The sequence below is a fragment of the Mauremys mutica genome, chromosome 10 (genome assembly GCF_020497125.1).
Source record: "Mauremys mutica isolate MM-2020 ecotype Southern chromosome 10, ASM2049712v1, whole genome shotgun sequence".
NCBI lineage: Eukaryota > Metazoa > Chordata > Testudines > Geoemydidae > Mauremys > Mauremys mutica.
Window position 1 is genome coordinate 82,546,293 of NC_059081.1, and position 13,017 is coordinate 82,559,309.

At 43.9% G+C, this 13,017-nt stretch overlaps 1 protein-coding gene across 5 annotated transcripts in view; it reads right to left on the minus strand.

Annotated features, from left to right (window-relative positions):
• The window catches only part of POFUT2 (protein O-fucosyltransferase 2), a 44,616-nt gene that overhangs the window by 22,925 nt on the left and 8,674 nt on the right, over window positions 1-13,017 (minus strand). For all 5 annotated transcript variants that reach the window (XM_044978434.1, XM_044978435.1, XM_044978431.1 and 2 more), the window contains exons 3-4: window positions 10,829-10,973; window positions 1,845-1,955 (exon numbers count right to left, since the gene is read on the minus strand). In XM_044978434.1, the coding sequence (XP_044834369.1) occupies window positions 1,845-1,955; window positions 10,829-10,973 (256 nt within the window). The remainder of the gene's footprint in view (window positions 1-1,844; window positions 1,956-10,828; window positions 10,974-13,017) is intronic.

The following is a 13,017-nucleotide window of genomic DNA, read 5'->3' on the forward strand; positions in this document are numbered from 1 at the left end:
TGAACCGATTCAGATTTCTTTTAGCCCAATCCTCCAATTTGTGTAGGTCACTCTGGACCCTATCCCTACCCTCCAGCCTATCTACCTCTCCCCGCAGTTTAGTGTCAGATGCAAACTTGCTGAGGGGGCAATCCATCCCATCCTCCAGGTCATTAATGAAGATATTGAACAAAACCAGCTGCAGGACTGACCCCTGGGGCACTCCACTTGATACTGGCTGTCAACTAGACATTTGATCACTACCCATTGAGCCTGACGATCTAGCCAGCTTTCTATTCACCTTATAGTCCATTCATCCAATCCATACTTCTTTAACTTGCTGGCGAGAATACTGTGGAAGACCGTATCAAAAGCTTTGCTAAAGTCAAGATATATCACGGCCACTGCTTTCCCCATATCCAGAGAGCCAGTTATCTCATCATTGAAGGCAATCAGGTTGGTCAGACATGACTTGCCCTTGGTGAATCCATGTTGACTGTTCCTGATCACTTTACTCTCCTCCAAGTGCTTCAAGATGGATTCCTTGGGGACCTACTCCATGATTTTTCCAGGGACCGAGGCGAGGCTGACTGGTTTGTAGTTCTCCGCATTCTCCCTCTTTCCTTTTTTAAAGATGGGCACTATATTTGCCTTTTCCCAATCATCTGGGACCTCCCCCGATCACCAATTGGCCAATTTCCAATCAGCCAACTCCTTCAGCACCCTTGGATGCATTGCATCTGGCCCATGGACTTGTGTATGTCCAGCTTTTCTAAATAGTTGTTAACCTGTTCTTTCACCACTGAGGGCTGCTCACCTCCTCCCCATATTGTACTGCCCAGAGCAGCAGTCTGGGAGCTGACCTTGTCTGTGAAGGCCGAGGCAAAAAAAGCATTGAGTACTTCAGCTATTTCCACATCATCTCTCACTAGTTTGCCTCCCCTATTCAGTAAGGGTCCCACACTTTCCCTGACCTTTTTCTTGTTGCTAACATACCTGCGGAAACCCTTCTTGTTACTCTTCACATCCCTTGCTAGCTGCAACTCCATCTGTGCTTTGGCCTTCCTGATTACACCCCGGCATGCTCAAGCAATATTTTTATACTCCTCCCTAGTCATCTGTCCAAGTTTCCACCTCTTTTAAGCCTCCATTTTTGTTTACGCTCCCTGAAGATTTCTCTGTGAAGCCAAGCTGGTCGCCTGCGACATTTGCTATTCTTTCTGCACATCGGGATGGTTTGTTCCTGCACCCTCAATAAGGCTTCTTTAAAATACAGCCAGCTCTCCTGCACTCCTTTCCCCCTCATATTAGCCTCCCAGGGGATCCTGCCCATCAGTTCCCTAAGAGAGTCAAAGTCTGCTTTTCTGAAGTCCAGAGTCTGTATTCTGCTGCTCCCCTTTCTTCCTTTTCTCAGGATTCTGAACTCGACCATCTCATGGTCACTGCTGCCCAGGTTGCCACCTATGTCTACGTCCCCTACTGATTCTTCCCTGTTTGTGAGCAGCAGGTCAAGAGGAGCCCAGCCCCTAGCTGGTTCCTCCAGAACTTGCACCAAAAAGTTGTCCCCAACACTCTCAAAAAACTTCCTGGATTGTCTGTGCACTGCTGTATTGCTCTCCCAGCAGATGTCAGGTGGTTGAAGTCCGCCATGAGAACCAGGGCCTGTGATGTGGAAACTTCTGTTAGTTGTCCGAAGAAAGACTTGTCTATCTCATCCTCCTGTCTGATGCCAGACATTTTATAACATTTCTAATGAACTATACTTCTCCAGGGAGGAGATACCATCATAGTGTAACATGCCAGAAGCTGTTGACACCTTTCTCCTAGCTGCGAACACACACAAAAATAACACAGAGGCAACTCACCGTGCTGAAGTGTTTTTCAAAAGAACAGGAGCTATGATAGAGGCTGATCCTTGGACAGACAGACAAGAAACATTTAGGCCTCGTGTTTCCTCGTAACCCCAGAACCATCCCCTGTAAGATAGTAAAAAAGTCTCCAATTAATACATCACCAGTTTAATATGAATTTGCTTTGTACAGTAAGATTAGTTAGCAGCACATTCTAGAGGAAAAAATAGTCTTTGGTCTCAACAAAAATGTACATGTACTCCTTAAAAAAAGAATATATCTTTATAATATAATTGTGTGCAATAATGATTGATTTAGTTCTCTTGAGAGGGATAGCTCAGTGGTTTGAGCATTGGCCTGCTAAACCCAGGATTGTAAGTTCAATCCTTGAGGGGGCCATTTAGGGATCTGGGGCAAAAATCTGTCTGGGGATTGGTCCTGCTCTGAGTGGGGGGTTGGACTAGATGACCTCCTGAGGTCCCTTCCAACCCTGATATTTTCAGAGTATATTTTGTTATTATTGAGGTTAAAAAAAATGGAACAGCTTTTTTCCTGATCAAAAGTAACTATTCATAGAGCTAAAGTTACCAGGTTTTATATGAAAGTAAGTTGGTAATTTTACCAACAAACTAAACAAAAGCATATCTAATTTATTAGAACATAAAAACAGCCAAGTGGTCCATCTCTTCCATCAGTGGCCAATGCCAGATGCTTCGAAGGGAATGAACAGACCAGGGAAATTATCAAGTGATCCATTCCCTGTTGTTCAGGCCCAGCATCTGGCAGTCATACGTTCAGGGGAATGCAGCGCATGGGGTTGCATCCCTGACCATTTTGGCTAATAGCCATTGATGGACTTATCCCCCATGAACTGATCTAATTCTTTTTTGAACCCAGTTATAGTTTTGCCCTTCACAACATCCTCTGGCGACAAGTTCCACAGGTTGCCTGTGCGTTGTGTGAAGTATTTCATTTTGTTTTAAACCTGCTGCCTATTAATTTCATCCTGGTTCTTGTGTTATGTGAAGGGATAAATATCACTTCTTTATTCACCTTTTCCACACCAGTCATGATTTTATGGACCACTATCATAGCCCCCCTTTAGCTGTCTCTTTTCCAAGCAGAACAGTCCCAGACTTTTTACTCTCTCTTCACATGGAAGCTGTTCACACCCTTAATAATTTTTATTACCCTTCTCTGCAGTTAATATATATTCCTAGAGATGGGGTGACCACTGCATACAGTATTGAAGATATGGGAGTACCACGGGTTTATATAGCAGCATTATGAAATTTTCTGTCTTATTATCTATGCCTTTCCTAATTGTTCCTGACAGAGGCAGTGCCAGCCTCTTCCCAGTCCAGGGGCTGAGGTGGGCTAGACAGAAAATCGGGGAGGTGCACACGAGGCCCTGCCCCTCTTTGTGGCCCCACCCCCTGCGCCCCCTCAGGTAAGTTCCGGCCACCCTCCTGCTCTCCCCGCCAGCCATCAGCCAGGACTGCAGCTGCTCCTGAGCTCCCTGCCGCCCTTCGATTGCTCGCAGCCAGTAACAGTCACTGGGAGGGGAAGCAGTAATCACGGAGGTGGGGCCCAGGAGCCCAGGCCGGAGTGGGTCAGTTTGGCCAGCTGTGGTGAGCTCCAGACCCTCCATGTGCCATGGGCAGCATGCCCTGGCAGGCAGAGACACAGGCCAGGCACTGTACTTGGGCACCGCGGCCCCCTGCCTGGCCTTACTCCTGTACTGTTGCTAGCGCTGCTACCTTCAGAGCTGGAAGTCCAGCCAGCAGCTGCTGCTGCTCTCTCCGCTCTGCCTTCAGAGGTGGGCAGCTGGAAAGTGGCAACTGCTCCAGAGGGAGCAAATGTTGGGGTGGCTATAGTCCCCACAACTGCCGAAGATTTCTGTTAAGCCAAACTGGTCGCCTGCCATATTTGCTATTTTTTCTGCAGTTCAGGATGGTTTGTTCCTGCAACCTCAGTAAGACTTTAAAATACAGCCAGCTCTCCTGGACTCCTTTCCTCTTCATACTGGCCTCCTAGGGGATCCTGCCCATCAGTTCTGCTTGAATTCTGAGTCAAAGTCTGCTTTTCTGAAGTCCAGAGTCCGTATTCTGCTGCTCTCCTTTCTTCTTTTTGTCAGGATCCTGAACTCGACCATCTCATGGTCACTGCCTCCCAGGTTCCCATCCACTTTTGCTTCCCCTACTAATTCTTCCCTGTTTGTGAGCAGCAGGTCAAGAGGAGCATGGCCCCTAGTTGGTTCCTCCAGCACTTGCATCGGGAAGTTGTCCTCAACACTCTCCAAAACCTTGCTGGATTGTGTGTGCACTGCTGTATTGCTCTCCCAGCATGTGTCAGGGTGATCCCACTTCCCACTTACCTCCAGGCTTAGGTCGCCATCCCCCAGCGAACCTAGTTTAAAGCCCTTGTAGCAGGATGGACCTCTGCTCTTGCCCTGAAAGGGTTAAAAACAGCCCTGGGAAGGGGCTGTGGCTGGAGAAAGCAGCCTTTAGGCTGGGCTGATTGGGGGAAGTGGCTGCAGCTGGGTCCACGCCTCAAACTGAGCAACAGGGCCTTATAAGAAGGCCAGGGAAGCCAGAAGCCCGGTCAGTCTCTCTCTAGCTGTAGAGGGAGAAGGCCTGGCTGCAAGGAGCTAGACAAGGTACCTCGAGTGGAGCAGGGCTGGGGAAAGGCTGAGGAGCTGGGGAGCTCTAGCCTGGAAAGCCCCAGGCTGCGGCCTAGCACAAGGCAAGAGGTACTGGGGGTTGCAGAGGGCAGCCCAGGGGTAGGCCAAGGCAGCAGGTCCAAACCCTCTTTGCCAGTGATGAGTTGGCTGATACTGCAGCCTGCCCCAGGGCGTGGGGCTAGACAATGACTGGCAGTAGCCATATACTGAGGCGAGGTGGGGATAGAGGGTGGAGGTTCCCTGAGGAGGGGAGACCCTGAGAGAAAGGGGTTACTGCCAGGGAGCAGCACCCCATGTAAAAGGGCACCGGGTCCAGGGAGGGACACGGGGGCCAGTAGCTGGAAGGCGGATCACCGGCCTGCAGAGGGCACTCTGGACACTGGACTGAGCTAATTCCCGAGGACGACCAGTAGGAGGCGCCGCAGGGGAGAGTCCGACCAGTTACAGCCCTCCTCACTAGGTTAGCAAGCCTGACTGCGAAGATGCTCTTCCCTCTCTTCATTAGGTGGATTCCATCTCTTCCTACCAATCCTTCCTCCTGGAACAACATCCCATGGTCAAAAATCCAAAGCGCTCTCTCCAACACAGAAACACACATTTACCTCCACAATTCGATGGGCTCTACCTGGGCCTTTTCCTTCAACAAAGAGGATGGATGAGAACACAACTTGCGCCTCAAACTCCTTTATCCTTCTTCCCAGAGCCACGTAGTCTGCAGTGACCCACTCAAGGTCATTCTGGCCAGTATCATTGGTGCCAATGTGGAGAAATAGGAAGGGGTAGTGGTCTGGGGGCTTGATCAGTCTTGGCAGACACTCCGTCACATCCTGAATTCTAGCACCAGGCAAGCAGCACACTTCTCGAGTTTCCTGGTATGGATGACAGATGGATGACTCCATCCCCCTTAGGAGTGAGTCCCCAACCACCACCACCCCTCTCTTCCTCTTAGGATTGGTGGTCGTGGAACCCCCATCCCTATGAAAACGCATCCCATGCCTTTCCTGCCAATGGGGTCTCCTTTTGATCCCTTCCCTCAGATGACTCTTCCAAACCATTCTCCGACATAGTACCTGTGCAGAGAGCCTGAAAATGGTTTCTTACCTCTATCTTCATTGGGGGTACATGGGTTCAGACCTTTCTTCGTCTGGAGGTCACATGCTGCCAATTTTCTTCCCCATTCTGCACTGCTCTCTCTGATTCTTCAGCATGCAGTGCCTGCAGTACCAAATGCTGACTTCTATGCAGAAAATCTTCGTTTTCTCTGATGCAACGCAGGATTGATACTTGGGTCTCTAGTCCTTTAACCTTCTCTTCAAATACGGAAGATCTCTTTCTTGAGTGGTAACAGATAATTTAGACCCCATCATTTTGTAGGTAGAGTTGGGATCATGTATTCCAATGTGTATTGCTTTGCATTTATCAGCATTTAATTTCATCTGCCCATGAGATCACGTTGTAACTCTTCACACTCTGCTTTGGACTTAACTCAGTTGCATTTCATCATGTTACTCTGTTCACACGCTAGACTGATTTCTAAACAATAATCACATGCAGCGGTTCTTTTGTGACTATGGCAGTGGCAGAGGATGGCTCAATGACTAGCACAAGGTCTTTTGTTTGCAAGTTGGCTGACGGGCAGTACTGAGTGGAGCTCTTCCCAATGACCAGTGACTCGGCATCTCTAAAAGCCACCAAGGTAAGAGAGTGGTAGCTAACAGGCGGAAGTTTCCATAATTTATTTTTTTCAGGTTTCAATCTAGTTTTGTAACAAGGAGTTGGGGAAGCACCCAGTTCAGGTCGCAATCCTAGGCCCCGCCCCCAACACACACAAACCACCAGAGGCAGTTCTGCTGTCACTGAAAGAGACACTTGCAGATTATTATATACCGCACAGAACCAAAAGAAAATAGACTCAGATGCTCATCTCGAGGCCGCAGGGCTGGATACCCGCTACTCACGTAACAGGCAGAGTATACACAAGCAAACGAGCGTACAGTAAAGGGCTTGATTTCAGATCTGTCCTAGTAGACTTCTTGTGTTTTCTGGGGAAAATGAAGAGGCTTTCCTCCTGACAACCTAGATAGCCTTTTATCTGTAAGTCCCTTTATTATTAACTAAACAGTTACCTTTCCTAGTGACTAGACTCCCAGAGAGAATAAGGTGTTCTCTCTCAACTCCTGAATCTTAACTTATCCAGGAGCATCTAGGCTGATGACAAGTGGTGTCATAGTGATGCTTCAGGACTATGAGAACCCTCCAGGACTTTACTTGTTATAAGTAGAAATCAGGTTTAATGATAAAAACAGATCCTTAATCAATGATATCTGAAATATATGACAGGAAAACAATCCAGGAATTGCACAGCTAGAACTTTTTACAGAATTTCACAGAAACATAGAGATCCCATCTTGCTTGGAGTTTGTAATCAAAAGTACTGTTTGTCATATACAGAGGTCACAATATATACACCTCTACCTCAATACAACGCTGTCCTCAGAAGCCAAAAAATCTTACCGTGTTATAGGTGAAATTGTGTTATATCAACTTGCTTTGATCCGCCGGAGTGAGCAGCCCCGCCCCCCAGAGCACTGCTTTACTGCGTTATATCAGAATTCGTGTTATATCAGGTCGCGTTATATCCGGGTAGAGGTGTACTTGATATAATCCAGAGGAATAAATAGGTCCTATTGAAAATATGACAAATAGTGATAGTGCATCGCAGTTAACTCATGCGATTAACTCAAAAAATTAATCGTGATTAATCTCACTGTTAAATAATAGAATACCAATTGAAATTTATAAAATTTCTGTATGTTTTGCTACATTTTCAAATATACTGATTTCTATTACAACACAAAATACAAAGTGTACAGTGCTCACTTTATATTTTTATTATAAATATTTGCACTGTACAAATGATAAAGTATTTTTCAATTCACCTCATACAAGTACTGTAGTGCAATCTCTTTGTAGTGAAAGTGCAATTTACGAATGTAAATTTTTTGTTACATAACTACACTCAAAAACAAAACAATGTAAAACTTTAGAGCCTAGAAGTCCACTCAATCCTACTTCTTGTTCAGCCAATCGCTAAGACAAACAAGTTTGTTTACATTTGCGGGAGATACTGCTGCCTGCTTCTTATTTACAATGTCACCTGAAAGAGAGAGCAGGCATTTGCACGGCACTTTTGTAGCCAGCACTGCAAGGTATTTATGAGCCAGAGATGCTCAACATTTGTATGCCCCTTCATGCTTCAGCCTCCATTCCAGAGAACATGCTTCCATGATGATGATGCTCATGGAGAAAAAAAATGCGTTAATTAAATTTGTGACTCAACTCCTTGGGAGAAAATTGCACGTCTCTTGTTCTGTTTTACTCGCATTCTGCCATATATTTCATGTTGCAGCAGTCTTGGGTGATGACCCAGCACATGTTCGTTTTAAGAACACTTTCACAGCAGATTTGACAAAATGCAAAGAAGGTACCAACATAAGATTTCTAAAAATAACTACAGCATTCAATTCAAGGTTTAAGAATCTGAAGTGCTGTCCAAAATCTGAGAGAGATGAGGTGTGGAGCATGCTTTCAAAAATCTTAAAAGAGAAATACTCAGATGTGGAAACTACAGAACCTGAACCACCAAAAAATAAAATCAACCTCCTGTAGGTGGCATCTGACTCAGATGATAAAAAAAAATGTCAGTTTGCTCTGCTTTGGATCGTTATTGAGCAGAATCAGTCATCAGCATGGACGCATGTCCTCTGGAATGGTGGTTGAAGCCTGAAGGGACATATGAATCTTCAGCGCATCTGGCACTTAAATATCTTGTGACACTGGCTACAACAGTGCCATGCAAACGCCTGATCTCACTTTCAGGTGACATTGTAAACAAGAAGCTGGCAGCATTATCTCCTGCAAATTGTAACCAAACTTATTTGTCTGAGTGATTAGCTGAAGTAGGACTGAGTGGACATGTAGGCTCTAAAGTTTTACATTGTTTTGTTTTTGAATGTCGTTATTTTATGTACATAATTCTTCATTTGTAAATTCAACTTTCATGATAAAGAGATTGCACTACAGTACTTGTATTAGATTAACTGAAAAATACTATTTTTAGTGCAAATATTTGTAATCATAAATAAATATAAAGTGAGCACTGTACACTTTGTATTCTGTATTGTAATTGAAATCAATATATTTGAAAATGTAGACAACATCCAAAAATATTTAAATAAATTATATTCTATTATTGTTTAACAGTGCGATTAAATCGAACTTAATTTTTTTTTATTGCAATTAATATTTTTAATCGCTTGACAGCCCTATTCATAAGCAAAGGTAACTTCTCTTTTGGAGTCCAAATAGCCACCAGACACAATACCCTGTGGGACCAGTTAGCATGGTTCAAAACTAAAATACCACTGATATAAAATATATTCCAAGTCTTTAAAAACTGACTGGCCTCTCAGAATGCTTGCATCAATTTATAAAAAGTGCTAGAAATATAATGGGACCCAATACTAGGTGAGATACTAGATCAGAGCCGCATTACTATCACGGTTACACTGAACTCAGTTATAAGGCCCTTGTCTGACCCTGTATAAAAAGAAAGGTGACCATTTATATCACTGTTGCTACCACTGTTATACAATTGCAATAGGTCTTGTACAAAGTATGATTTTTAAGGTATCAATGGAAATGTTATAGTCTGCTAAGTATTGTTATCCTGTTTATATGCATGTATTATCATTGTATATGAAGTTATGAATCATTGCTCTGTGTTTGCATTTCAAACATGTTCTGTTCCTGGGTAACAGCCACAAGACAGATTTACAGCCTTGGTTAATGAGACATTTAAGGAGAATCAATTCTTCCAATGGGCCGCTGCAGAGGACGCCTCAGAGAGCATATGGACAATGGAGGCTCAGTGACTCAGCAGGGCATGTAGAACGTGTGTTCCCTGACTCCATGTTTGAGACAGTAACTTTCCATACACATAGACTGGGGGATATAACCTGGAGACTGACATCAACTTCTTGCCTCTTTCCTGCTCCACATCTCTAGACCATGATTTCCAACAAAAGAAGAGCTTTGAACAATGGACTGAGGACCCCAATATTTGCAATGATTCAGAGAGACTTATTGCAAGCTAGCAGATTCAACATCACTGCTATTATCCTGGTCTACAAACTCTGAAATCAATTGTAATGTATAGGATTCGTTTTAACCTCTTAATAATTTATTAATAAACCTTTAGTTTTTTAATTACTATAGGATTGTTGATCCCCTTGAGAACAGAGGAGCTTGTAATGGTTTCTGAACTATCAGGATTTACAAATGGTTAGATGATGATGGTCCATCCTGAGCACTACACAGTAAACCAGTTCTGAGTTAACAAAGGCCTAGATAACTATGGTGAGGACCACATATCAAAGAAAATGAACAGCCTTCTTTCCTAGTATAAGTGACAGAATACGCCTGTGACAATTTCTGATAGCTGGATAGCCAGAGGCTGCTGTGAAGCCATTATTCTTCCATTAGTAAAGAATCAAGTAGCTTAATTTCAAAGTGAAAATGAAATTTTATAGTGATTGTGTAGAAACTCAGATGTTCATCTCACTGCCTATAAGATTTTATTTGGAACAGTTTTCAAAGTTAGTCTGCATTAATCCTTGATTAGTTTTGAGAAATCCTTCTTTCTAACTTTAAGAGCAGCTCACTCGGTGATTTTTCAAGTTTTCCATAATCTTTAGTTCTCAGAATTAATGTCTGGTTTTGCAGAATGCAAATGCTTGTACAAAAAAAACAACAACAGAATTAAACAACTGAGCACAGACCTTGCCCCTTGAGATTCTTCTAGAGGGTGTCAAGAGCAATAATGCATTTCTTTCAATCAAGAACTGTGCTAGAAAAATATATTTCCAAAGTGCCTTTTCCAGGGTCAGCCACACCTGTTCAAAGTGTTTTCCCACTGAAAAGCAGGGGAAAGAAAAAACACAATCAACTAATATGGCAGCAATAAGACTGCTGCTGTACTGATTTTCCTAGGTGTCCTTACAAAACCTGTAGGAAATATAAATTTTCATCCTGCTACCACTATTGTACTACTTTACGCTGCCTCCTACCATCCCTTCCTCTAACCAAAACAACAGCTTCAGTGCTCTCTACAAACGTAGCAAAATCAGCCTCAAGCACCCAGATCCTCATGAGCAAGTTCAATAACCAACCAGACTGCATGTGGAAGGAAGGCAAGTGTCTCATTGACTGAACTAAATGGGAAAATGAAGGAGCCCAATATCCTGTAAAGTATTACCTGTAGTATTCATGTTTGTCTTTTGAGTACATGAGCTGATCAATGCATGGCCTCTCATCTATTTTCTCTTCCCAAGTTCCTTCTTTCCATCCTTCTGCATAGCTTTGTAGGACATATACCTGGTCTATAAAGGGTCCACCTGACTCTGAATAGGAAGCAAAGAAAAGTAACTATCAGCATGGAAGTGTACTTGATTTATATAGGTAGCAGCATTGTTTTAGATAAGAAGCTGCCATAATTTCCAACATATTCTATACAGTTATAGTCAACCTACCAAAAAAATGGTAAGGTGATCTATAGAAACCAAAGGAGTCTTGGGATTATTCATTACCCACCTCCATCTAGATGTTGGGTTTTGTGTGTGAGGTATATCCCAACCATAGATTCAGAATGCTGGGCAAAGCAAACATTTTATCAAATAATAAAAATAAATCTTGTATCACCTTTGTATGTCCCCCTTTCCTTTTACGCATTATCTTGATTAATTTTTTTTCTGTCATTCAGTGCATTTCCTTTGAACTAATTTGCCTGTTAAAACTGCTTTTTAAGAATGTTTGAATTTATTTTTCAGAAGAGACTGTACATGATGGGGCTTTACTTGGCTAAGAAGAAGAAGATCAACTCTAGAGAATACTTGGCTTCTGTAGGAAGGTGAAATGCCCAAAAAAACCCACCTTCATCAGAGTGAAGGAGACACAACGAAAGAAAAGTCATCAAAACAAGAGAAAGAAAAAACAAAACAAAATAAAAAACCTCCAAGATGTAAGGCTGGGGTGCTAAATTCCCTCTAAGCTGGGCAGCCGTGCAGGCAGGGAGAGGCACCTCTCCTCTGGCTCCGGCACCATCTCCGGAGCTGCCGTGGCCGCGGACAGGCACCACTCCCCTGGGGAGGCAGGGCTGCTGCAGTGAGAGAGGGCTGGGATCCTGTCTCCCTGCCGCAGCCCCGGGGCAGCCTGCACCCCAAGCCCCTTGTGACCAGCGTCCCAGGGGAGCCAACTCAGGTCACTCAATTAGGGTGAACTGCAAAGAATGGGGCAGGAAATCCCCAAAGCTGGTGGATATTCCAATATACCTCTACCCCGATTTAACGCCACCCGATATGACACGAATTTGGATATAATGCGGTAAAGCAAAGCTCGAGGGGGGCGGGTCTGCATGCTCCGGTGGGTCAAAATCAAGTTCGTTATAACGTGGTTTCACCTACAACGCGGTAAGATTTTTTGGCTCCCGAGGACAGCGATATATCGAGGTAGAGGTTTACTTACATTCACCAAGCCAGCACAAAACAGCTTCTATAATACCTCACTGGTTACCCAGAAGCCAATAACACAGTTCTCTTAAAGCAACCCAGCCTCAGGCCTCCACCCACACACACAAGTCAAATATGAGGAAGATTACTGAAAATCTTATTCATCATATAAAATAATTCTAACAATCCCAAAGGATTGGACACATCACCTCCCAGGTTAATGAATATTCCAGATTTTAACCAAATACACACGTACAGCCAATTCTTATTAACTAAACTAAAATTTATTAAAGAAGAAAAGAGAGAGAGTATTCGTTAGAAGATTAGTATACATACAGACATGAGTACAGTTCTTGAGATTCAGATTCATAGCAGAGATAGTGAGCTTCGTAGTTGCAAAGAGTTCTTTTAGAATTTAGTCCATAGGTTATAGTCCAATGTCCATATTCAGGGTGTTCCAGTTTAGGACTGGGATCTCAATCTTGCAACTCAAACTTCCCCTGATTAAGCTTAAGGAGATCTGAGATGACAGGATCAGGACCCAATGCTCTTTTATACAGTTTTCCGGCCTTCTCATGACAGCTCGGAGTCATTCGGCGAACAATAGGCAATCATGAGGACATTTGAAGTAGATTCATTTCCTAAGCATCGCCGGTAATTACCCACTCAGATTAACATAAGTCAATTGCCCGTTTTCCATCACTCTCAGGTGATTTGCTATACATTTCAAAGTTCTAGTGTATCTAGCAAGCAATGGCCTTAATTACCATCTACATACCATTCTCACATCTCTCTAATGGTTGACCCTGGGTCAATCGGCCTGAAAGCTGCTTAACCCTTTCTGGCTATGCATCACACCCTTCATCCCCAGCCCCACACCACAGCTCCCACCCCCCTGCAGCCCAACCCTCTGCTCCAGCCCTGAGCCCCCTCCCACACC